General features: G+C 39.3%; 1 protein-coding gene across 1 annotated transcript; it reads right to left on the bottom strand.

Annotated features, from left to right (window-relative positions):
• Positions 1–827: 827 nt before the first annotated feature.
• GK5 (glycerol kinase 5) lies at positions 828–27,212 on the bottom strand. The gene is made up of 16 exons (XM_075716564.1): positions 27,078–27,212; positions 25,827–25,920; positions 22,472–22,547; positions 21,952–22,045; positions 20,872–21,003; positions 19,199–19,274; positions 18,476–18,537; positions 18,315–18,388; positions 17,914–17,974; positions 16,659–16,785; positions 13,236–13,340; positions 10,512–10,597; positions 5,480–5,583; positions 4,086–4,145; positions 2,284–2,417; positions 828–964 (listed from the first exon to the last, which is right to left on the bottom strand). Exons 1-16 carry the CDS (start codon positions 27,210–27,212, stop codon positions 828–830), a joined length of 1,557 nt encoding a protein of 518 aa, XP_075572679.1.
• Between the last annotated feature and the right edge of the window lie 369 nt (positions 27,213–27,581).

Below are 27,581 nucleotides of genomic sequence, written 5' to 3'. Positions count from 1 at the left end.
TTCAAAAATAGACTTTTGACCCCCTTTTAGCCAATAATAATAGGACTTAACAATGGGTTTGAAAATACTAATGTTACAGATTTTTTGCAAGTTAGATAGCATACCTGTAACTACTTTTAATGTGTTTGTATTAGCTATGCCAGATAATATAGCTTTTGGCCTTTATAAAATTTAAAAAAAAATTGAGCCACAAGCTAGATAGGAACCATCATCTACAAAAATCCTGGATTTTTTTTTTTTAAGGAGTACTGAAAGCCTATTTGCTTTTGTATTTCATCTTAATTTAGTGCATAAAAATGTCATCACAGAGCTGGGTCAAATGCTTCCTTAGGAAGTCAATCAAAAGGTGGTAACAGGCTACTTAATAAGAAAATATCTTGTACACAATCAAGTTCATTACAACCCACCCCCCAACAATCATTTTGCATTTCTTAGAAATGCCTAGGGAAGTATACATGCCTTTTACCCTTCCTTCATGATTAACATACCAAAGATTTTCAAGATCAGAAGGGAGGCGATTTCCTCAGTAGAAAACCCATCACAGGAAAAAACTCCCCATCTCTAGTACATGGTAGGATTCGAGCAGCTGGGCCACCCAAAGGAGGTCACTGAAGGGACACAAATGCTGCAGCTGGACTACAGCTGCCATAGGGATGATGAAGGTTCATTTAAGTAATCTAGCAGCAGGGGCATAACTGAAGTACAGCATAACTTCATATATATACTGTCACAAATTTGAGTTATGGTTTTTACTGTCCTGTTAATGTCAAGATTTTCTAAATATGAATTAAAGCATTTTAATTCTTCTACAATTAAAATGCCAATTTCTACCAGTGCAGGGAGTGTTTCATTGCTTGTAGCCAGGTGTCCATAGCAGGTTTGTATTCCTCCGAGTCCTTCTGAGGCTCAAAAACTGCTTCTATTCGCCTTAGCTTCTTTAGTTGTTCTTTGTCAGTCCAAAATCCTATGAACAGAAAGTTCATTCTCAAGCTCAACTGCAAATATGTTTTTTTTTTTTTTGAGTTGTTTTAATTTATTTCCAAGAGATCCAAAGCAGAAACACAGTAAGAAATCATGACAGCTTTTCTTTACTTAATCAACAACTTTCTCAGAGGGAAGCATATTTTTAACATTGTGAAACTCCTTTCCAATAGCATCCACTTGTTTGGAATCCTGACAACAGTACATCTGCTTAACTGGGATGGTTTCCAAGGAATAACTCTGGCACACTGAAGTTCCCTTAGGTTTCATCCTTTGGTTTGGCTGCAGGTCCCTCTCAACGAAGAAGGGCCACAGAAACCAAGACTTAGCGCTAGTTGCTTTCCTACTGTCTTAAAAATTGCCTAAATGGCAGGAAACAGCTGGTGCTATAGATTCAGATTTACGCTATTGAATCCTTCTTTTCTATCAAGGGCTGCAGCTTACTTACGGTTTTAATTGCTGAGTAAGTCTTACCTAAGCATATAGTTTTTATCTTACAGTTCTGTTGTTTACATATCAAAGCAATTGAATGAAGCTAATATCCACCTACAAAATGTACTTCCATTAAGCAAAACCATTGATAGTTTGTAGTTTTAAGTCTGGTTAATTATATACAACAATTCTCTGAGTAGAACTGGATTTTTTTTTCCCCTGTTAATAATTTATTTTGTACTTCCATTGGATTTATAAAGAATAAAGAGCTGGTTCACAGACGACAGGACACAGCTTCAGCAGGAATGACACGGCTGCACGTAAGCACAGCAGCTTGCTTGTCACGTGATCCATCCTCCCCGAGCACCGCTCCAGGCAGTGCGGATACAGGAAGGGATGCCCAGCGCCCGGGTCAAGAAAGAGGGAGGCAGCAAGATAGAGTTCACCTCTTTCTTCTCCAGTAGTATACCCTTCTAAATGTAAATTAATCTTGCAGACATATTTGCAGATACTTTTCACATTAAACTCACTGTCACTATTCATTTATGTAAAACTAAACAAGCGTACAACTGCTCAGCAAATTGGGACATTGCATTAGAAATACAAATAAGGTCCTTGATTTGGCGTAGGTATGACGTTATCATCTGTTTCTTTGGTCCATCAAATACAAGTACATTGGTGCAAAGCACTACACAGAGAAACAGAAACGCTACTTAACCTTGGATTCCCACAAAAATGGCTAAAGTAATCCTTTGGGGAGTTTTTACAATTATTTGAAGTTATGCCCTGGTTTTTTCTGATTTTTTTTCTCCGTATTTACAAACACACGTTATGAAGGGAAAAACAAAACCCCTTTAAATGTGTACATACCTGAAGCAAGGCCTGCTAGAAAAGCTGCACCAAGACTAGACATGTCTGCATTCACAGGTTTTTCTATTTTCTTATTAATTAAATCTGAAGTCATCTGCATGACAAAACTATTATTACTGACACCTCCATCAGCTCTATACAGAGAGGGGAAGAAGAAGTTAAGAAAAAAAAAAATGCATTTAGTTCAAATGCTTATTGCCAACATTCCAGAAAACAACTTCTGGAGTTTCACACCTATGCATAAATCTTCCTGTAACTCATGCACAAACGCATTTCCATTTTAGAGGCAAATTTAGAGGGGGGGGGGTGGGGGAAGAATGCCTATAAACTGGGGGAGAAGTAATAGGAATGTAGAGGACTAATGAAAATGACAACTTTGTAGGAGCCAGACACTGGGAGGAAAGGAAGGATACAGGACAATAGCTAAAAAGGGAATGAACATATTTATGGGATAAAAGCAATGAAAAAAAAATCAAAGGTAATGGATAGATACTAAAGATGTGCAGACAAAAGGATGGGAGAGCAGTTTACAACCTTACTGAAAAAGCCATTAAGTGTATCTCATTATCTTCTAATGCTTAATCCACAAGCTGAATTGCTACTGATCGTAGTTAACTATTATAGGCACTCTATGAAACAGCAATTTTATATTAATGAATTAAACAGAACATGATCGTACAATTTAAAGTTTACATTACAGCGTAAAGGGGATCAGAATTCCAGTGTTTCCTAGGCAGTACTTCCACATTTCCCATTTTTCAGTTTGCAGTCTTAATGTGAATTCTCAAATTCTGGATGCAATTTTCTATGTAAAAAAGCTTCCTAAGGAATCAAAAATTCCAATGCTTTTGATCTTTTCCTCTTCGTTAAAACCCCAAGCCTGGCTGTTCCTTCATCTTTGCCCACTCTGTCCCAGTACACGATGGAAGACAGAAACTTTTACCTCCCCCCACCTTGCACTTTCATCTTTCTTCCACTACTCAAAATTCTGATTTCTCAACTGTCTACATGCCTGCCAGTCCACTTCTTCCTTTGCACGGGTATCAGGAAAAAAGCCACAAGAGGGACAGGAATGCTCGCCTGTCTGTTCTCGACCATGGTATCACGGTGACCCCTGGCTGCCAGAAGGAGAAATTTTGGAGAGCTTTCTCAGCATGAGAGGACTTGAGGCTCTAAGACAACTGCTGTGCCCAAACCAAATACCTACTGAAATGTGCAACATAATTTTCCAGCAACGCATAATTCAGCTAGATTTTTCCAAGACATTGTGAAAAGCATATTCTATGAATCAGTTACCTCATTGAATTTGATTTGCGTTGTCAAAGACTGAAGCAAAACCACTGTCTTAATAATTGAATTTTAAAAGTATTCTTCCTTTTTCCCTCACAAATAGATCCAGTTTTAACTGACATCTTCAAAAAATATTCAGTCTGTGACAGAGCCAGCACAAAAAATTTCAGTATGAAAAAATGATAACAAAGTGTAGAATTACCTTTGTGGTTGGCATTGCTATATACACTCTAGTGCTACCTGAAAACATGAATTTGCCCTTTTTTTAAATTTTAAATAATTAGAGCAATTAATTACTCGCCTACTGACAATCACCAATGCCAATAGTTTAATTAAGAACTAACCCTTTTGTGTGTAGACTCTACTACTTGAGTTACATTAATATTTGACTTGGTAATCATCTATTTCTCAGCAGCAGAATTTTTACAGTAAGATAAAAATGCATAATAAAGTTCACACCTATTTAAAGTCAAACTCCCACATATCAAATTCAAAAGTTATATGGAACTTACCGAATAGTTTGAAGAGGAATGCGTATGTTCTTCACAATGATATCATAAAGCAGTTTGTTTCTTTAAAAAAATATTTAGTTGAATTAAGCATTATATATTCCATAAAGTGTTTCCAGTATCTACATAGTCAGAAAATAGAATACAAGGCAAAAAATGCCTCAGTTGTGTCAGAACTGCTGCAATAGCTAACAAGTTTCCACAATGCATGAATTAAAAAAGACCCAAACTGGTCTTGGTTACACATCATTACGAAGGCACGAGTATGGCTAAAGCACGGCCCGCTCTATAGCAAGTCACTGTAGAAGGTACACGTTTCCCACCTGAAATTGCTGATAGGTTTCTATAGACAAGATGCAATTTTTGGTCTAACAAGTGGTTTAGAGTGAGGAAGGTAGGCTGACAGAGCGTTAATCAGAGTGTACCCAGCTGTTCTTTAAAGGGAACATCCGAAGGCTGCAAGTTTGACTTGTTCTGAAACAATTTCATTTAATGGGAGAAAATCTAAATACAAAGGATCTCTACCCTTTTCTAGGTAGGTATTTGAATGAGGTGAGATTCTCAGCATCCCTGTTTTGAAGAGACCTATGCTTCAGTTCAGGAATTACTGCATCTCATGTTCCTCTTACAGTGCAGAAAAAAATGCATCAGAAACAGTTGCAGCAATTCAGAATGTTACCTTCCTCCAGACATCCTTTTTGCCTCTTTGCAGGAGGCTATTGCACCCAAAGCAGAGCTGGTGACTAGATGGAAGGAATCATATGAGTGTTCCCTAACTGGCCACAGTGCAGTTTCAGCCAGGCTCAAACCATATTCAACTTCAGTTCGAGGCATGCTGGGTGGGTTTGCAAGGCAGAACAAATCTGTTCCACAGTGTGCTACTGATGTGGTATCGTCAGTGACTAGCAGTAATATCTTTAACCTTGACAGTTAGATCTGGAAGGTGTTGCCCATTCACATCTTTAAAGATGTTTAAGATGCCTATTACTGTGTTTTACAGAAAAACAAAAATTCAAACTTTAGCCAAAGAGCCGATATAAAACTTCCAGCTTCAGGGATACTTTAAACACAGCTGGAGCGGGCTACTGCTTCTGATAAAACACTGTCAGGAGAGTAAGGGCAAACTTTGAAAACATTTTTAGAACATGCAGAAAACAATATAATTTAAGAATCCCTATGTGGTTACTTAGTAAGAAAAACTCTGAACTAATAAATATACACGAGTTTATTTGTAAAGTGTTGAAGAAAAAAAGAGGAAAGCTGCTAAAACTCCTTTTCAGTGTAACAGTAATGGATTATTTTACAAACTGCAGAAGTCCATGTATCCATTTAACACTGCTGATCAAAAGAAAAGCAAACATAAGAAAATACAAACAAGATAAGTAAGTAAGCAGTACCTGAAAGCTACAGATTCCAATATGGCTCGTACAAGATGGTTTCTGGTAGTGGAAGGTTTCAGCCCCATGAAAGAGGCACATAAATAGGGGTCATTCACAGAAACCTGCAGGAAAGATTTCACCATGAGTTCAGAGAATTGTATTTGTAGGCTTTTGAGAAAGGAGTCAAAGAATAAGAAAAAAAAATAACTTACGACAATTACAGGCAGCATAGTGAAAGGAGAAAATTGAAAACAATATGTAAGATGTATATACTATTATTTTAGCTAACTCAGTGAACAGTTTATTTAAATAGCTTCTTTCAACAGGAAAAAGGTTTAAGTGACTTCTTCCAAATCTGACATACTAAATAACACTAATCTGTATGAATTCTCTTTAGAATACATATAGTGTACACTTCAAGTGTCTAGGACAGGGCATACTGATATTGCTGTTCTCTAGCAAGATTCCACACACACACTTTTTTTTTTTTTTTTTAAACACTCCTGAACTGCTGAAAGAAAGATGAACTGACTTTTAAAAGTAACACTAAAAAGGATGGTTAGTACTTTTTATTAGTTTATACTACAGCCTGTTTTCAGTGACGCTGGTAAATGGAGTCCAACTAAAATTCTAACAGTCACTAAGTTGTCTTTTTTTTTTTTTTTTGCAGAACTGGAGGATCAATTGATGAATCTCCTCTCCATCCCTCCACTCCTCTGATAAACTTTATCACAAAATATTAGTTTGCTGGTCCGTATCAGGTTTGTGATAATTTTAAATCTTATTTTCACTGCAGACAGTAATTTTTAAATTGAAACAATCCATTCCAGTTGTACGGTGCTATATATCAGTTATGACAACACTCACCAGAAGTTTGAATTTCATGCTTATAAAATATATACACACACATATTTATAAAGTAAATTAAGAAAATGCTAACATATGTTAAAAAAAAAAAAAAAAAGCATGGATAGGTACATACAGCCAAAAGGAAAACTGGCATTTTGCAAAAGTTCCTAACCAGAAGAAACTTCTCCATTACAGTAACAGAAATTATTCTTTTTTTTTTTTCCCCATATGCAAGTACCCTTCCCATTCTAAAGATCCATGGCTTCCAAGTTTACAGATTTTCATATACAAGATAATAAACTAAAAAGCATAGACTCATATTCTACATAAGGGTGAGTATCTTGAAAGAATCAATCACTAAAAAAAGAAAAAATTAGCAGCACATATATATGCATACACCCCAATGAAGAGTCCTAAGTTTTTGCTGTTACTACTAACCACAGCAAATTAACCCTGGAAACACCTGTTTCTAGCAGAATGAGTAAGAGGAAAAATGATTAATGCACATATTCACTCAATTTCAAATCCACATTTGCAATGATGCTCTTCTCAGTGCGCTGCATCACAGCGCTAGAATCCAGTAAGAAAGAAACTTTGTTCTTATTGCCTTAATATGGATGAATAGAGAAACATTTTACTCTGTAGAAAATGAACATACGGGCTTCATAAGAACCCTCCCCACCAACTATCATTTTCAGGTCTGAGAAACATTACCATACAATCAATTTGTGTTAGCATCTAGCCAGTGAAGTTAAGGAGACATGTTACAGTCCCAGAAGTGTTCAACTGTTCATGTCCCCTTTCGTACCATGTAATCCACTCAGTTTCTAAATTGATACAGAATCTGTTACTGTGAGTCTACTAGCGAAGCACGTTCCACTGAAATAAGCAGGGCTTTTAAAAGGCAAAGAAATTCACATTGGTGGATACTATTAGTGGTAACTAGATGTAACAGTTAAAGAGAAATCCATTCAGTTTTGCATGTACAGTTTCTAAATCTGGACTGGAAATAAGAGAATTGGGGAAAAAGAGACTGAATCAATGTTTACCAAGAAGCTAGCTGGGGTTCCTTCTGGAGACAGTGTCAAGAAAGCAAGTGGGATACAAACCACAAAGCAAAACAAAAACCAACCAAACAAAAAAGATGTTTTCCCAACATCTCTAGAACTTGGATATTAATAGGATTAAAGGTTAAAAAAAAAAATTCAGACTAACGTTTGTCTACCTCAGGATTCCTGTCTGCAAATATTGAAATTTGGCATGGCTCAACATTTGCTTATTCACAGCACAATTACTCACAGTAAATGCTAAATGGAAGCATCTCAGCATAATCAAGCTTTATACCCCTAAAAATAAATAGAAAGATTAGGTCATCTGTTTGAGAGAAGGTAGCTGGGCTACCTGCAGAAGGAATGAAATTTTTCTTTGCCTTATTCCATTAACATACAGGACTTACACAGGATTTTAAGTTCCTTTAGAAAAAACACTAGTCCTGGGAATGATCAAACTGAGTACGGTAGACCAATGGAGATCCAAAAAAAAAAAAAAACCCCAAAAAAACCAAAACAGCAAACTGTTGGACCCACACAAGAGATGAGCTGTCAAAAACATTCCATGTAGCTCTAAAAAACTAACAAATTACTATCTAAGACTTCTAAGAGAAAAGAGAAGGTGGTGATTTTTGAGCAAAAAAAAGAATACTGTTTTCATCTTTATGGCTTTTCTTTGTTTAACACAGTAACTTTTGAACACCTGAACAGTTCAAACATCAGTTGTCTATATATCAAAGAACCAGCTGATGGCAGACATTACCCATCCCCCACAGCACAGCAAAGCTTTCCCTTCATCTTGGCTGGTCTATCTGCCCAATACAGTTTATAATGCTAATATTCCAAATGACAACTTGGAGACCAGGGGTACACCACAGAGTTTCTCCTGGACAGCAACACTGATTAGAAAAACAAAGTTTTGTGGAGACATGGATATTTTCATGTTGACAAACCCACAATGTAGAAACAGCTATGCTGCTGAAAGCATGCTTTTAGTCAGATTATCTCATGTTGCTTAGGAAAGTGGCATAACTAGATGAAAAAGTTTTGGGGCTCTGCACAGCCCCTAAGCTAGCAATGGCTACATTAGCAAAACCTCTTTATTTTCATTCAGTATGAAGGTTTGTCTAAGAGCTCTGACTTGCTACTCTGTGATATTTTGTGGTGACAAATTACAAACTATTATTACCATCAAACCCGTACCAGAAGCAACTGTTGTGTAGCTGAATAGGCAGTATGTCAGCTCCCCAGCTATCACAATTTGTCATTTAATGTAATGTATTAACTGGAATTCCCATCAATCCCAATCTAGACTAATACGCTAGACTGAACTGCAGCATCAGTATCATCCTTGTTTGCTGCCTCTGCACAGGGACAGTAACTCACATCTGTAATGAAACTCAAGAGGGATCATGAATCAGAGGTGGAAAGGACAGACACGAGGATACACAAGTCTCTAGCGTAAATGGAAAGCACCCAGAGGGGATCAAGTAATTGCAGGAAGTTCCTCAAATAGAGCAGAAGTTAAAAGCAAGCTACTGGGAAATGGAGGGGACTAAAAAGGAGAACAAATGCTAGGAACTCCTTACTATACAACACTGTGTTCAGCAATGAGGCACAAACCCTATTTTAAAGGGAAAAATCTAATTCAGATTAAAATACGCGTATTGGAGAAGTGTCTAAATATTACTATCTTTGCTTTTCGTAACACCAGGACTTGCAATCTTGCTCATAGTTAAGTACATTTAAGTATTCTGATGAATTGTAACCTACGCCTTGAAAAGAGGCAGAATAAAATGAATTATTTTAGAACAGTGCTTAGAAGGCTGGACTGATGGGCCAAGGCCAACTGTATGAGGTTTAACAAGGCCAAGTGCCAGGTCCTGCACTTTGGTCACAACAACCCCATGCAATGCCACAGGCTTGGGGAAGAGTGGCTGGGAAGCTGCCTGGCGGAAAAGGACCTGGGGGTGTTGGTCGACAGCCGGCTGAACATGAGCCAGCAGTGTGCCCAGGTGGCCAAGAAGGCCAACAGCATCCTGGCTTGTATCAGGAATAGTGTGGCCAGCAGGAGCAGGGAGGTGATTGTCCCCCTGTACTCGGCGCTGGTGAGGCCGCACCTGGAATACTGTGTCCAGTTTTGGGCCCCTCAATACAAGAAAGACATTGAGGTGCTGGAGCGTGTTCAGAGAAGGGCAACAAAGCTGGTGAAGGGTCTGGAGCACCGGCCTTATGAGGAGCGGCTGAGGGAACTGGGGTTGTTTAGCCTAGAGAAGAGGAGGCTGAGGGGAGACCTTATCGCTCTCTACAACTACCTGAAAGGATATTGTAGTGAGGTGGGTGTTGGTCTCTTCTCCCAAGCAGCTAGTGATGGGACAAGAGGGAATGGGCTCAAGCTGCGCCAGGGGAGGCGTAGATGGGATATTAGGAAAAATTTCTTCACGGAAAGGGTAGTCAAGCATTGGAACAGGCTGCCCAGAGAGGTGGTGGAGTCCCCATCCCTGGAAGCATTCAAAAAACGGGTAGACGTGGCACTTTGGGACATGGTTTAGTGGGCATGGTGGTGTTGGGTTGATGGTTGGACTGATGATCTTAGAGGTCCTTTCCAATCTTAACGATTCCTAGTTTTTACTTTCATTATAAATAATCCAGCCACCAAGCCAGGAAACATGAAATTGCTACTCTACCCTGAATTGGTTTAGTGGTGGACTTGGCAATGTTAGGTTAATGGTTGGACTGGATGATCTTAAAGGTCTTTTCCAACCTAAACGGTTCTATGATTCTATGAAATACTGTCTCAATGAAGGCTTTTGCATGAGGCAGAAAAGCTGTGGGATTGGTTGCTGTCTCTGCAGGCACTGCCTGAGTTACTGTAGGCAAGTCATTTAGTTACCTGTCCCCCAGGTCTCCATCTGCAAAATGGAAGTAATTTTCCTATTTTGTAGGGTTTTTCTCATGGGGGGGTGGTGTTTAAGCATTCTCATATGACAATGATCTTCATACATTGTGGTGAGGGACAGAGAATAAGAACCTGAGTAGTACAGAATAAATACTGTGATAAGATGAAAATTACTACATTTAAACATGTACAAGTTAAAATTTTAACTGGGTTATTAAAAATATATTCTCAATTGTATTAATAATAATTTTACCTGAAAATCTGGAACAAAACAAACGCCTTGAGAATCAACAATACTCCGTGCCATTTTTTCTGTTTCATCTACATTGGTGAAAAGATCTGTAACGATGCATAAGTCATATGCTTTTATTATTTACTTCAATTTCTTCATATATTACTAAGAGACAAAAATCTAGAGTCAGACTACTTCCTTCTGTAATATTCTTGAACTACATGTTCCAAGGGAAACGATCACTTCTCCTGTATTTCATGTCCATCAGTCACATTAAAAAAAAAAAAATCCTATTCAGATGAAGACTAAATTCAAAAGGATCCTCTCGTATCTATTATGCTACAGCCTTTTAATCTTTACATGCTGTAAGCAGTCATTAGCTGTCCAAATGGACATAAATGGGAATTGAGAATGCTAACAATGGCACCCTAAGTATGCTAAAAACCTAGATTTGCAAAACATAAAAAATGTTTCCCCCCCCCAAATATGTTATTGTCAGCCGAAGCACCAAATAACTAGAGACAGTCCTTAATACCCATCATATTTTATCAGCACCCTTAATATTTTTCCAGGTGACTGACACATAAATATAAATAAGGTAGGTCCTACTACCACCTCTGTGACAGACACTACTTTTTTTCTTTGTCTAGCCAGATGTCTCTTTTCACAACTCTGTAGCCATCCCTCTTCAGCTTGTTCTTTACCCACATGCAGTTCTTGCACTAACACCCATCTTCTGTAGTTTTAGCTAATAATGTCCTTATGTGGCCACATAACATGTTTTTACAGAAGACTAGAGGTCTCCTGTAAATGAAAGCTATTGCTTTTCCTTGTCTAAAAAGTAAATTTTCCTATCAAAGATAAATTAGGTTAATCTAGCTCAATTTATCTTTGAAAAACCCATCTTGATAACTTACCAGGAGTTTCAATTTACCTTTGTAGCCTTCAGAAATTTGTTTGAAAGCTTTGGATTCTACTGTGCCCAGACTAATAAGCCTAAATATCACATCTTGTTCTTCTTCTTGTATTTGCTATTACTGAACTGTATATAGTACCCTCTGTGTCAGGACAGAAAATGAAAAAATTAAGTAAGATTGACTTCACCTTGAAATTACAGATACTACTTTTTCAAAATTCTTAGAAGTGATCTGATCCCACTAAAAGCAGCCCACTGAACTAAGTTTGTCTTGCTGCAAAAATTCCTATTTCCAAACATTTACCACTATTATATGTCTCATCTTTGTGCATGTTGAGCCTCACCATCTTCACTGAGGCCATTAGCTTACCTTGTGTTTTGGCCCAATGCCTTCTATAGAGCAATGTTTTACCCTTCTCTTTATCTGTAAAGCTGATACAAGTTTCTGAATTCTGCTTCTCTGCAATCATATCTTCAGAACATAAAGGTCTTATTTATTAGAAAGTTTATAGCAGCATGCCTATTTTTTTATGTCCCTCTAAAACTTCCCCAATTTTTGCCTGTGGTAACAACTGTAGGTCACATCCATTTCACTACTGGCTAGCTAAAAATCCTTTATACTATTGCTCTGCATATACCAATAATATCCATTTTAAGAATGGATAAGTTCTATATGGATAAGTGTCCATTTTAAGTACGGAATTTGAAGTAGCAAGCTTATATACGTACCACTCATACTTGTGTCTGCAGCATGGAACTGTGTATTGAATTGAGTAATTTCCTCAAGACTAGTGGCTGTTATTCTCTAGGCTCAGTCAAATGTTGAATGATGAAGACCTGAGGACCGATCTGAGTCATACTTAATCCTTAAAGGCACATACATGAGCATGTATATGCACATATGCATCAGAAGTTGACAGCTTCAAGAAATGTGGAATTTTGTGGTGAGCTATACTTCAGGAAAACCTTTCCCAGATAACCCAAAGTTTGAGACACTAATTCCTTTTTTGTACCCTAGTAAAGGTGTACTAAATTTCTAAGTAAACGTTTATTAGAACACTCAGAAAAGGTTGTCCTATAAACAATCAGTGGTTTTGAACATCAACTACTAAGAGCTACTATTTTACTTAGCCTTTTATTAATCCGGAATGCAAATGTTTTCATTATGTAACAGTCACAGCCAAAAGGCACATTACTTCTATGTGAAGCAACATACACAACACCGTTACTTTTAAAAATAAAGTTCTTTGTGTTATTTTCATACAACTCAAACCTGTTACTAATTCTGAGATGTACAGCTAGAGATCTCTCAAAAACATTACAGCAACTGTTTGTGGAATACTGCATTTACAATTATGCTACCTAGACTTAATTGGTAGCCACTTTCTGTGCTTCTCCTCAACTGAAAATTCAAGTCCAAATACCCTAAACCAACACACATCTAACTTTAGACAGGTCTCCTTTACACCATTTCTATTCAAGTCTGGATACCAGGTTAAAAAAAAACAAAAGAAGGCATCAGGAAGTTTGTCATGCTCAAGAGAAAGCAAGTGAGGAGTAAAATGTTTCAGGAAAATAAAAGCCTACATAGGTGGGAGGTTCTGAGAGGCAGAGTGTGATGAGATGATTGTGCAAACGAAACTTGCTGCAGCAACACACTCAGCAGAGAACCTACTGAGACTGTGCATTTTCTGCCGTCCAAAACATATAGGCTAGTTTCTTCAATTATGGATAATAAAACCAAGCCCAATAACATAACTAAAACCCCCTAGAACAGTTTCTTAAGTAGTAACATATTTTACCCTCTACAAAATTAAAGAACTACTTACTTATATCCTGAGCCCATTTTATGGCAGTACCAACATCTGACAAACCGCCTTCAGTTAAGTAAACAACTTCTTCCCCAATCTTCCAACCAATCAGTGGATACAGACCTTAATTATTTTCCATGAAACAAAACAAAACACCTAGTTAAATTAAAGTTTCCAGAAAAACATATACAAGTACCCCCCACAATAAACCGAACTATAAAAAAAGGTAGTTTTTATTCAATTCCTTTGCAGAATTCAAGCTAAAAAAAAAATGTCACTGATAGAGGTTAAATGTATTGTTTAAAAATTTAGTGATGGAATTACAAGAGACTCAAACAACAGTTTTTTAAACGAAAGTTAACCTGAAAACAAAATTCACTATCCAATTACAAAAAAAAAAAAACAACCCCGTCTTTAAGCTAGAGAGAAGTGCTATCTGCACTTACTTTCTTTTAAATGATAAGAGATTGTATACACTTTAAAACTTATCAATGTTTTCCTATTTGTTTTCAGTCTATCTAATCTGCCCCAATGGTTTCTAAAAAGTCAGAATTTACTTCCCGAGAACATAAAACACGAAAGCTGAGCTTTCAGATGGGAAGCACAAATACTAAAACAGACACATACACAGAAAAAAAGCAACACAAACTTAGAACATAGATCTTATTCATAGAAGAGGATGAGTGATATACGTTTTTTATTCCTTTTTCAATATGCAATGATTCCTCATGTAGAAAGCAAAAAAAGAAAACAGGTTTCACAATTTGTATATCCTTGTCTCCAACAAAGGCTATTGCCAGTTAACTATAGCATTTTACCTGTATGTTTGCCTAATATAAACAACAAAAGAAACATCCAAACTCATTAAAAATATTTGGTGATATACTTTGTCTGTAACTACAGAAGATTAGCACTTCTATGGTTTACATGATGGCATTTTCAGGAAGTTATGATTTCCACCAAACAGTCTGGGCTTTGTAGTGACTCAAAAAATAAATTCAACAACTTCTAATTTTTTTTTTTCCCTTATCTCTCAGAAGAAAGACAGAAATACACAGGGCAAACACTGTTAGTTTATTTGAAAACACAGTACAGCGTCTTTCAAAGAGCTGTCTGCTTGAAGATACTATTACATTAGAAATAAATAGCCAATAATGAGGATAAACCTGACGATTTGTCCTCCCCTTTGCCCCCCCACGGATACGTTGAAACCTTAACAAAGAAAGGAGAGACATACTACTTAAAACTGTCAGTGTGAACACAAAGACCTTCTTGTTTGATATCTGTATTAGCATGGACATAGCACATAAGTCCTGCAGAGTACTGCTTTTAATGCTAAAGCAAAAAGACTTCATTATCTAGCTGAACAGTAGATGTTCTCTAGCACTGCAGCTGGACAAATGTTTTTTCAGTCACTCAATAAGAACCTAAGCATTCAGTGGCCACTGCAATAAAAACTTCACCCAACCCAAGTACGGCAACTGTTGGAGTGAAGAAAGCACCCAGAACCTATGGGACCCTGCTCAGGACTCAGAGATCATGGGTAATGCAACCAAGGTAAATGAGTCCCAACAATTACACGACTAGAAAAGCATCATAAGGATCTAGGGATTCTCTCTACTTTCTCAAAGTGACTTTGCTGATATACAGGTGTCACTCACAGAATCATCTCCAGTTTGCTTGCCTGTGTCCAAGAGTGGCATGGTAATACTAGTGCAATTGCATAAACTTGGTTAGTGCTGGAGGCACTCTGGTGCTTACAAGGGAAAACAATTAGCAGTACCTATTTAGATTAAAGCTTGTGTTTGTATTTGTCTCTTGAAAGGAAAAGGTGATATACATATCTCCAGATCCTTGGTGCAGGTCTCCCTACAATCTTTATTTTCTACCAAAGGTGAAGCTGCAAAGTAGCAAGACCAAACAATTCATTGAGCCAAAAGTCCTAGAGAAGGACAGCTAATCAGGGACAGAGAAGTCCATCAGGTGGCCTTCCTAAAAATGCTCACACCAGAATCTCTAGTAGTGTAAGATAATCTGCCTCTAGGGAACAGATCAATGTGACATTTGGCATGACCACAGTTACTAAGAACTATCACAATGCCAGAGAAGTAGATTTAAAATCTATACAACATGTTTCCATCATTGAATTGTGAGAAGTGCTGTTCTCAAAGGAACTATTTTTTTTTCAAACTGTCATATATAGCAACTAAATGCAGATCAGAAACTAGAGCAGCAGCTAATGAATAGCTTGCACAAGGATGCTGTAGGGATTCATCTTGCAGTCTTAAATACATATGTCAACGTTAAAGATTGAACACATTACATTTCATGCCCAGGGCACCGAGAAAGCTAGGTACCTAACTTGTCCTACTAATCATACCACATGACAGCCAAAGAACACAGGGAAAATAATTTTAACATAAATAACAGCCCAAAGCAGTAGAAGTTTCACAGCACTGCCTTAAAGATTTCAACTCCTATCAAATCACAACAGCCATATATTTTCTTAAAAAAAAACAAAATGGAAAAACCTTACAGCATGTTTTGCTATTACACTTCCACAGACTATGTACATCTGATTTCCTAAGTAGAAGTATCATCATAATGACATCATTAATTAGCCTAAAAAACATTTGCATTCGTAGGGAATTCAATGTCTGTGCTATTCAGTCTGACATATCTCCTGTATTTGCCAAGGTCCTTCCAGACTTTAGCTGGTAAAAGTCTCCTTAGCACACTGCTGTCCTCCTCCCCAGCCCCACCCTTCCCATTTTAAATTGTGGGCTTCCTGAAATTAACAGCTGTTTAAAAATATGACAGACAGAGAGAGACTGCACAGGCAAATTTACTTCAGTATCGTCTGTTGCGCTCTTGACAAACAGCCATCTATGACAAATTAACAAGCTTGACAGAGCACAAATGTTCAGAACATGAAGTTTTAAACACTAGAAACACATTGGGGAGCCCACTTCTAGTATTTTAAAAGAAAACTAATAACTGCTGATCCTGCATTATCTCACTGCAGGTACTTCAAAGCATAAGTAGGGTCAAGAGGAGGAACTTACAGTGATCCACTGGAATATTTTGATGTGAGAAGCCAGAGGACCAATCCCCTTTTTCTCCATTCCTGTACTGTATAATACTGCTATCAAGAAGAACAAGTGAAGGGGAAAAAAAAAAAAAAAAAAAGGGATGCAGGTACCAGACATAATTATTTGTGATGTTACTTAAATTCTCTTCTTGAGAAGCATATTTCAGGATAACCAAGGTCTACATTTCTAACTAAAAATTTCCACAGTCTTCTGTTCTGAAAACGCTTTCAAGCTGGTTTTCTACAGTTAAAGACAGAAGGAAAAGCGTAGCCCTGTTTTATCTCTTTTTGTACCCTCATCATTAATAGCTGTCAGTAACATGAAATACTCCAAAATTTCACTAGCTTACCTTTCCGTGATGCAAAGAGATGCTCTCCAGTATTCACATTCCAAAACCCACCTGTTCCCATTGTCAGTTTAACATCTCCTGGGTGAAAGCAGCATTCTCCAAACATGGCTGACTGCTGGTCAGCTACCTGCGTACCAACAAAAACAATACGACAAGTTAGCGGCCAGCTACCAGCTGCTGGATTTTAAAGTATCAATGCAAACACTTCAGAGTTGTGAATACAAATAGCCATTCAGAAACAAACTGAGCATTAAGAGAGGACTCATATACAATTTCTGAAGTATTTGCAGGCCATTCCAACAGTCAGATGTATCACTAGAATCAAATTACACCAGGTTTGGACACAACGTGAACATGTGTAGTATTCCTGGCAACACTGAAAAATATATTATGGAAACAAAAGAAATATTTTATGTTTCAGTATCTGACAAGGAAAAACAGGGCATTTGCAACGCCAGGGAGCAGAACAAAGCAACTTGACTTGAATTCCTCTTCTCCCAAATAGAAAGTTGAAGTTTTGAGGTCTCACCTTCCTTTTTCCCTCCTACCACTCCTGTACCAAATTATTCCCATGCTCAATTTTTTAACAGTGATGATGGTTATTAAATGTATTTACTTATGTTTGTGCCTTGGTAAAAAAGTAAACTTACAGATAAATTGAGTCTATAATTCTTTAAAAATAGCAAGAAAAATTCATGTTAGATAGATGACATTTTTTCCATTTAGCTCAATTCAAGCAGATTTTTCTACAAGTCTTATCCAAATCCTATCTACTGAGGCAAGAACATGTTATTCTCCATTTTTTTTAGTGAAAAAAAGGAAATAAAAGGTACCACAAGTGGATCTATTAACAAGTACTCTTACATTTGTGTAGAGTCTTACTGAAGTCAAGCCAGGATGGACCCCATTGCACAACTTTATATAGAACAACTCTTTTTAAGCCAGAGAGAGAGACGTTACCAGAGCTCAGAGCAGAGCCCAGCTCTGTTAAGCCCTACATTCAGTGCTTAATCCTTTGGTCATCTAACCTTAATGGACCTCAACCTCTAGAAATCCCTTCCCATTCCTCTCTCCTCCTTTCCCCCTAAGGTTGTAAACTGAGTTTTTGGAGAAAAACTCAACCAATTCTACTTGAGTTAAGTCATACAGAAGGAACAGAGAATACTTACTAAACAAGCAAGTAATAAATCAAAGATAGATAAAAAGAATATATGTACAAATATACAGATTTAAGTAAGAAAACATTTTCACTCACCACTGCCATTATTGGAATAGGTACCCCAAATATTTCAGAGTCAGCTGATCCAAAGTTGAAGCTTAAAACAAATGTTACGAAGAAACATCACAACACTAAATTGACCTTTTTGTTAAAATGAAATCGACATATCTAAGGCCTGGGTCTGCATCACATATGAACGGTAATGCTACCGATTTATTTTAAAGAAAGCATTAAAACTATCACTTTAAGAAATACTGATAGTAAAAATAAAGTTTTTGGATGTAGTGTTAAAAAAATACATCTCCATATAAAAATATTTTTTTTGTGTGTGTGTGTGTATCTGTACATTACTTGGCCTGTGCAGATTATGTAGTATTTTTCTAAAGGCAATGAATTTAACAGGTATTATATTCTTTTAAATGTGCCTTCACTGTTACCTTGTGTCTTTCACTGGAGGATAAATAGACATTGGAATGGAAAGTAAATTGCACAGAGTGGGGTTCCAAGATTTCTGAAATAATACGGAAAAAGTAAAATGTCAGCAACTCTCTCAGAAGCACAATAAATAGCAACAACATTTTTTCGGAACAGCACATACCATAAAGGGTTCAAAAACGCCTGTAGCACTGGCATTTGAGTAATCTGTAGCATACACAGAACCTACCATAAAAAAGAACAAAGTAAGATTTCAGATATCCAAATATTTGAGTCATTTTAAGCATACTTTTTCTTTAAGCATCTCAATGGCTCATATGAAATATAAACTGCGTTACGCATTGTATCACAATGATACAATGAGCACATAAACTTTACTTCCTGCTCACTGTAATGTGTATATATTAATTACTTTATTTTACCCTCATGAAACTGGCTAGAAGAGAGCCGGTACTTTTGACAACATGTCCAACACTGACTGCATCACTGTCTATCATAATCTATCCAATTGCTCAGACATTAGCCCTCAGGACAGAAACTTATAATTCTTCCACATTTCTAACAATTTTTTGTTCTTTTTCTTTCACAGGTACTTTTCTTCAATAAGGCCCATTAGTTCCAGTAGTCCTCTTTAAATCTTAAATGCTTAAAAGGTTGATTACACTGAATTATTATTTCCCTTTCTGACCTTTCCAGGCAGGCCCAAAGAATAATTAATTCAGAAGTTAATTTTTTTTAAACAGTAAATATATTACAACATTCATCAATTATAAAAAAAGCACAAATTGTGAAAAATGTATTTGAATTCTAGGAAATATCAATGACAGTCATGAACATCATTACTTAGATTCCAGTATGTTTTATTAAGAGGAACTGTAACATTCACCTTTAGTCAACCTATACAGTAACCACGTGTCAACTGTTCCAAAGCAGCAGTTATTTTTTTTGGCAGCTTCTTCAGCCTGAGAACAAATATACATACAAAAAAAGTATTTACAACTGGGTACAATAAAGAAGAACATATTTCCTGATTCCTTCTCTCATTTTCTTTGTGGTTGATGATAATGTCCCCAGAAAATAAGTCTCTCATTGCCAATATTTCTTCTCAAAAAGGGCAAGTCGACTATATAAGTAATGCTATCCTATAGTTCATGCTCCTAAAAAACAACAAGCACAGTTTCTTACAGTTGCTGCAAGGGAAGAAAAGCAATTAATCTTCTACTGCAGTGGCATCAGAGCCTTTAGAAGGGAAACTTTGTAGTCTCAATTATAACAGTGGTGAAGGAGTGGTGAATAAAGAAAACAAGGTCCTGAATGCTGCACTTAAATAAATAAATAACAGAAATAGAAGAAATAAGTGCATTTTAAAATACACTTGAGACCAATAAAGACGGAGCCATCATTTTCTGGTTTATGATGTCTGTAAAGAGTTCAAAATGTTATTTTCCTTGGGATCTTTTCCCCCTTTAAAATGGGAAATTCAGGTTTCAACTAATTTCTATTAACTGATACTGTGTACAACTACAGAATTCAGCAAAAGAACACTCAAACTAGTTCACTCAAAACATGGCTGAATACATTATTCTCTGTAATTAAGAGCCATGGATTTTTGAGCTTCTTGGTTTGATAGTCACGTATTTTAAGTATCAGTACCTGACAAAATGTGGGAGAATGTTCATCTCGCACTGAAAACTCAGTAGCTGCATAACCTTCAATTCTATAATCCTCCAAATTCACACATCACATTTTCAACAGGTCTGAACAAAACATGCCAGTAAAAAAATTATACTTGACCTTCTCAGTAATTAGTTTTGTCACACAAAATACCAGACAAAACTCAAAAGATTTTGGGGTTTCTTTACACAGGGTAGAAAACTGATGAGAACCATTTTCTTCAAAAATAACTTGAAAATTAACATAGAAAATAAGATGACTGAAGATGAATACAATATGAAGAGACAGTAAGGTTAATACAATAGGAAGAACCAAGGAAAATGGTAAGGATTAGAGCAAAGAATACAGCAACAAATAGCTCAGTGCTCATTAGGCCATTAGATTATTCCAGCACAACTTATTTTACGTGTAGTTTCCAATTTACGCTACAACAAATTGCAAAATAAATTGCAGTGTTTGATTGTTCAGTACGATATTATTTGTGGAACTGTAAACACTGGAATAAAGCAGAGTGGACAGATAAGACTTCCAGTTGAAAATAAATACAATTGTCATGCAAAACCAGAGTGCAAACAACTTTAAAACAAAGTACAATTACTACTGTGTAATTGTATGAAGTGAAATAAGGTGTTTTGGTTATGTTTCTTATGTACAAAGAAAACTTTTTACTACTACACATTTCTAGAATCAGAGGAAAAAGTTGTATAAACATGAACAGATATTTAGGTAGACAGGCTTTGAACATTAATACAGATAAAAGTCTTTCATTCTAGTTCTTTTGAGGAAAAGAACAAGCAAGACAAAACTGAAGAGGTTACAAACAACCTAAGTCACTAGCTATTATTATGATTTAAGAAAGCTATTCTTTTTCCCTTTCCAGCTTACCTCATGTATGTTTTTAAAAACCCATGACAGCTTCATAGAAGTTTGTTGTGTTGAAAAAGTAAGAAAACTTGGTACCAAATATCGATCATTCCCAGTTAAGAAATGAAGCACTGTAAAAATAACATGGATTACCTGTTTCAAAAGAAAACAATTACTTAATTTTTAATCTCTCTCTTTAAAGGCTTCTGATCAATTATCTTCGAAGGATGACAACACAGATGGAAGTTGCTGACATGAGATTAGATTCAGAAAGCTGTAATTGTTAGAGAATCCTTACATAGGATTTCAACAGATAGCCTTCCCACGACAAATACCACAGGAAAGAGCAGCTGCGCTAAGCAAGTCTGTTTTACTGACTTCCGCTGGCACGCTAATAGACTGCTCTGCGTTACGAAGACAGGTCACCTACATGAGCTCAATGCATGATGTGGTTGACAGAGTTACATACTGTTATTCCAGTTCTCCTACAGTAGACAGGCTCAATCATATTTTACTAGATTAACCAAAATTTAATCAAGTTTTCATTCACAAAAGAAATCAGTAGCAAACCCAAGAATTTAACTTCTTATTGTGCATGTGCTAGTTAGTTTCCACTTACAGGAAAAGTAACTTCATTTTTTCCACTTAGAGCAAATCTTTCTCTTCTAAAGGTATGAAGCACAAACCATAAGCAGCATAAAATGTACCTTCTACAGATAACCTGAGCAAAGAGTACATTACCTCAACAAATAAAAAACCCCAAACGCTGCCAACCAAGAACTACCTGTATCAAAAAATTGTGCTGTAGCAGTGTTAACATGCAACATTTTAATACAACAAAGAGACTAAAAAGTAACAAAATGCGTGCTAGACCTACAGATACCTTTTCCCATAATTAATTACCTTCAGGCTATCAGTACTAAATTTTTTTCTTGGTACTATCATCCATGCTAATCTTGCTCAGTTAAATGTTTTTAGGCCACAGCATGTCATATTAACATTTTAACAGGACACTTGCAGTATTTCATATATTGCCCTTACTCTTCGTAAAAACAACAGTTCTAGTACATCCAAGCAGTATCTAGCTTAGCACAGTTTTACCTTCAGCAGAAGGGACTTATTCCACGAATTCACAAGTTCAGCACTTCTTAAGTCTTGCCAACTTATGAAATTATGAAAAGGCTTCCCTGTCCTCCTGAAAAACAGTATTTGAAAATTCCCATTTAAAACTACAGAACATACACTGCCCAAAAAATTCATCATCATTCACCATTTCCAGTCAGGACACTTAACACTAGGCCAATTCCTAAAATAAGTGCATATCCTCTTGGTGGATTTGAGGAATTAGTAATAGGCATGCGGACATTTTGAGTGTGAGGCTTCTCACCAGAATTAAAAAAATACGTCTGTATTCATCTCTTCCAAAGTACTAAGAACAAAACAAGACAGACATACACTTACAAACTGTTCCAAACTGCTGTAAGGTGTGGCTGTGCAAACACAAGAGAACACGAGTGACTGACATTTGTGGCTTTCAGGTTGTGACTTGACCAAGTTCAACGTTTCTACAGTCTGCTTCTATGAGCATAAATTCATTCTAAAAAACATGCAATATACATACTTGTGCCATGTAATGAAAGTTCCTCTCTGCGTTGAGATGCCAAGACCAGCAATTTGCCTCATGTGAAGTCCCGCAGCTAAAAACCAAAACCAAACCACACACAAAAAAACATTTATTGGAAGAAACAAACAAAAATACAACTTTTACAATATAACACCTATGGAATTCTTCAGAAATTAATAATTTAAGAGAATCTAAATCTTTCCAGACTGGCCAACTAAGTGACTAGAGCAGTGAAATATCAGCAAAGTCTGCGTCAGACCAACTGATTCCAAACCAGGTGAATAAACCTGGGTATTTTACAAAAGCAGTTGTGGCACTCTGACCCTTTCCACCTTCCGAAAGGCCTGTTGATAACTTTACTTGAACAATCCCAGAGACAGGCAGGCAGGTTACATATGCCTATATAATAAATGAAAACGTGCATTTCACACGGATGAATGTGAACAAAAGCACAAACAGAAGGAATAAGTACCTTTACAAGCCTACGGAAAGAAATTCCATAAAGAAACAAAACTAGATTGATTCTGTAGGCAGTAAAGAGATTATTGTCAATATGCCACGATTTTTTACATCACTGTAATAATGACGTCTCACCTTAAATATTGTATTCCTTAAGCAATCTTTCAAAATTCCTAAGAACAAATTTGCTTAAACCACGTATCAGTGAATGCAACGAAGTATTCTTTGAAAAAAGAAGTATTTCTTCTGAAAAAATTCAGAAGTATGAAAATGTATATTTGGGATTACACCAATTTTGCTGTTAAACCTTATCTTCAAATAACTGTTACAGAACATTTTTTCTAATATATATAACTGTAAATAATTAAATATGTCCACAGCTATTTTCCAAGCAGCTCTGGTCAGCTTCCCAAGTACTTGCATGCTACCAGAAACAAAATTATGTGAGAAAAATATTAAGAAAGTCCACAGACTACCTATTTTGTCCAAAGTACTGTTACTCTGAAGGGCTCTCAGTCCCGCTACTTGAACAAATCACAGGTTAGAATCATAGAAACATAGAATCGTTTAGGTTGGAAAAGACCTTTAAGATCATCCAGTCCAACCATTAACCTACACTACCAAGTCTACTCTAAGCCAATCAAGGGTAGACTAGACTAAACCATGTCCCCAAGTGCCACATCTACCCGTTTTTTGAACACTTCCAGGGATGGGGACTCCACCAGGTTAAGCAGGTCCTGCTCATACGTGTTCTTACATTAACTTTCATGTGCAAAGTTACTCATTTGCATAAGCATATACTGCAGACTCTACAACCGACAGCCTCCAAGTGACAATTACAGAAGGGGTTTCACAGACAACAGGCACGTCTTGCTCTGCCAACCTCTACACGTGCTTCTGCACCTTCCCTTATAGTGGTCCTTGCATTCACACAGGCAGTGGTATCAAGGCCCTCAATCAGCTAACAATCACATCAGTGCTTTCGCAAGGCTACCTGCTCCAACTGCCTGCACAAGTGCTGCTGGTAGCAGGCTCGTATGGGAGGAGCACCTGGGAGTGGGTGGCTTGAGAACGGCAGTATTTCTTTTTCAGTAGCAGCTGAGTCTAAACTGAAGGCAAAGCCATACCAGTACTGCCGCAGCTCACTGTGCATTACAGTGGCACGCCTTACTCCTCCCCATCTCCACAAGCTGCACGCTCCCACCACTTTTTCTGTAACGACTATATGTTCTCTAGACCCCAGTGACAGTAGAGCTAACTTCCATTAAAGAGAAAAACAAATCAGAAGACAAAGCACAGATACTTTTCAGCTAAGCTGGTGAGCTAAGCTGTCTCCTGGAATGGTTGAATGAGTGTGAGACAGGGGTGGGACCACGCAGCCAGAAGCGGTTTCCACCTTTAGGTAGTACTGAACTACATCAGCTCATCCAGTGCATGGAATCACAGGTTTTAGCTCCACAAGCCCTGTAAACTGAAGTGCTCTTATGCCTCTTTCTGCTTCCAGACAGTCATTCCTGCCCCTGGTACCCTCTCTTGTGCTGGCACAAAAGTCCGTGAAGCTCTGCTGGCATAAACAACCGCACAGTGATTTGACTCACGAAACTGCTCTGGACCAGAAACAACCCTGTTAAAAGGCGGGTGGGACTGCCTCTTTTGACAGCAGTGCAGGCTTATGCTCACTTACATTACACAACCACTTAAAAATGACTTGCTGACAGTGTGCACATCTTGGCCACAAGAAAAGCTTCCCCTTTTAAAACCAGCTTAAAAATCTTGCTTCCTAATTTGCCCCACAAAATGGCAGTGAAGGAAGCTAGTAAGGTCTTTAGGGATTGAGGTGGCATTGCTATTCTTGTGACAGAACGGTTGTGGCTGCTGAAAAAACAGAACAAGAGCCCAAAATAATCAGCTGCAGCTTACACGTGGTAATGGTTACTTTCCCTGTCCCCTAGGCTGCCTTCCAAATGAAGAGGTAAGAGGGGTTTTGCCTTGCGCCAGGCTTGGAAGCAGAGCAACGCTTGGAGACCAAACTGCAAGAGTGCCTGAACAGGAAGAACTTTAGGCACTGAAAGAAAGAGTATGACACACACACACATGACAAGGAGGTTGGGGCACTGTGAGAAAGCGAGCTTGGGTGCAGCTGACAGGTCCATGGCATCAGCGTGGCACGGAAGGTGATCCGTGCTGGACTGCAGAATGCTGGAGCTGGTATAATGGCAAAGCTGTGGGAGTTGTAGAGAGTAAATGCACGGTTACAGCAGAATCCAGAAGAGGGGGGAAGAAAACACTTCAGAAGTTTGGCAAAAAAAGGAGTTGTGTGTGTTTTAGTGTGTGGAGAACTAGGAAATTTTAGGCTAAGTACAACCAGAACAATAATACAGAAATCAGATGCTCAGCACTGTTTGTAGTTTGAATGGGGAAAGTGAGAATATCGGGTTATAACCAAGCAAGCACAATTATGCAGCATCCTGCTTTCATTCTCTCATACATTCGCAACCACACACACAAAGCGGCAGTAGCATAATGGGGAACCAGAAGGGGAAACAAGCCTACTCTGTTTGTACACAGAGGCATCTGGAGGAAGGAAGACAGACACTGAGGAAGGATACATATACAAAAAGCTGGAGCAACAAGGCACTGTCACTGACATGTAAATCAAGTATGCACACTGCTTCTGGTTCTACTTCAATCCTAACCTGGCCCCACTGAAAGAAAAAAAAAAGTAATTGAAGTGTCCTATGCTACATAATGATTGAACAGGCTTTAAAGCATATTGTAGCCCTGCGGTCAGTGATGAGTTTTCAGTACCTTTTAAAAATAAATAATTTTATTATCTAATTAATGTTACTAATTTTGATGAATAATTAACTTCTCAAAGTTTATAAGCCATTACCTTGCACAGCCTCTTTTATTACACCAACAAACTGACTCCACAGCACTTCAGGATCTAACTCAACCCAGCCACGACGAGGATAAAGCAATTCCACCTGTTCATGAAAGACACACAGCATTGTTATGATCCCTTGTTCGCAGAAACCAGCGTTCTTGTGAAAGTTTGCGCAAACGCATTTGGTTTTGCTTTTATTTGTTCTTAATTTTCTGAATCTACTGCAAGAGAAAAAACAACAGCATTTGTCACTTTTAAAACATGGTTGAGCGTGGGTGTGTGATCCCTAGAAGACCTCCTCCGTTCAGGGGGAATAAAAAAGCCCAAACCCCCAGGAAGTGAGGAGCCTGTAAACTCTTTTGGGGCTCCAAACTGGAAACCAGCTTTCCCAGAGAGCCTTTTGGCTCCGCTGCTGAACTCGACACGGGTGCCTCTGAGCAGCTCACCAGCAGCGTGGCACAGGCGGCCGGGGAGCACCCGCCGGATGGCTTCCAGCGAGAGGGAGGGTCAGCGCCACTGAGAACATCCCCGGCCGCCTCTGAAAATCCATCAGATTCCTTACGCTTCCCCTCGCTGCAGTCTTTCCAGTGCAATAGATAACAATAAAAAAGTTAATTCTGGGGATTGTCCTGATGCCAAAATCACGGGCCATGCAAACCAAGACCAGCCTGAAACTCATGTTCCACGGTTAACGCTATTTTACATGCTATTTTACGCAGCGCTGTTACGTAACTGGACGTGTGCAAACGCAAGTCCTGCGCAAGCCTCGGCTGTGCCCTGCTAACAAGAAGTTGTTTGATTTTAAGAGGGATTAGTCGGTAAGCCACTGAAGGAAGGCAGCAGGGAAGGCGGGCGGGAGCAAGCGCTGCGAGGTAACGGGGCGAGCGCAGTGTGCACTGGTGGTGTCCCCCGTGGGGCTCCCAACCGGGTCGGGGCTTTCGTCTCCCCCGGGCCGGCCTGAGGGCGCTCGGGGAGCCGTCCCCGTCCGATGCCCGCGCCCCGGGAGAAGCCAAGCCGGGCGGGCGCCTGGGAGCGCCTCCCGCGCCGAGCCCCGCCGCCTCCGGGATCCCCCAAAGCCGCCCGGCCCTCGGGGGCAGCGGGCACGTTCGGCCCCGCCGCCGAAGCCGCCTCAGGCCGCCGCGCCCGCCGCTCTCGCCCGAGGGGGGGGGCGGGCCGCGCCGCTCGGCCCGGCGGCGAGGGGAGGGCGCCGCCCCCAGCGCGCCCGCCGCCGCCGCCGCCCTCCCGCCGCGGATTCACCTTCCTGCAGCTGGAGCCTCTGACCGCGGCCGCCCGGTCATAGACGTGGCACTTCACCACCGTGCTGCCCACGTCCACCCCCACCACGTACCGCGCGGGGGCGGCGGCACCGCTCTCCTGCTGCCCGCACGGCATCGCCCGGCGGCGGAGGGATCGCGGAGTGCTGCCGGGCGGCCGCCGCCCGCCAGAAGACCGCCGGCCCCGCCGCGGGGCGGTCGCCCGGCCGCCCGGCCTATGGGCGCGGGAAGCGCGGCGGCGGGAGGGAGGCGGCGGGAGGCGGCAGGAGGCGGGGCGGGCCGGGCCGCGCGGCGGCCTCCTCCTCAGGGCTGGCAGGTGGCGCGCGCCGCCGCCGGGGGCGGGCCTCGGGGCGGCCTCCTCAGGCCGCGGCCTGGCAGCCGCGGGGGGCCCGGCCCCGGCCCCGGCCCCGGCCCTGGGCAGCCGCGGGGGGCCCGACCCCGGCCCCGGGAGCGGCGCTGGGCAGCCGCGGGGAGCCCGGCCCCGGCC

This window comes from Pelecanus crispus, chromosome 9 (assembly GCF_030463565.1).
Source record: "Pelecanus crispus isolate bPelCri1 chromosome 9, bPelCri1.pri, whole genome shotgun sequence".
In the NCBI taxonomy this organism is placed as follows: domain Eukaryota; kingdom Metazoa; phylum Chordata; class Aves; order Pelecaniformes; family Pelecanidae; genus Pelecanus; species Pelecanus crispus.
This window is presented reverse-complemented; position numbering and strand designations above follow the sequence as displayed.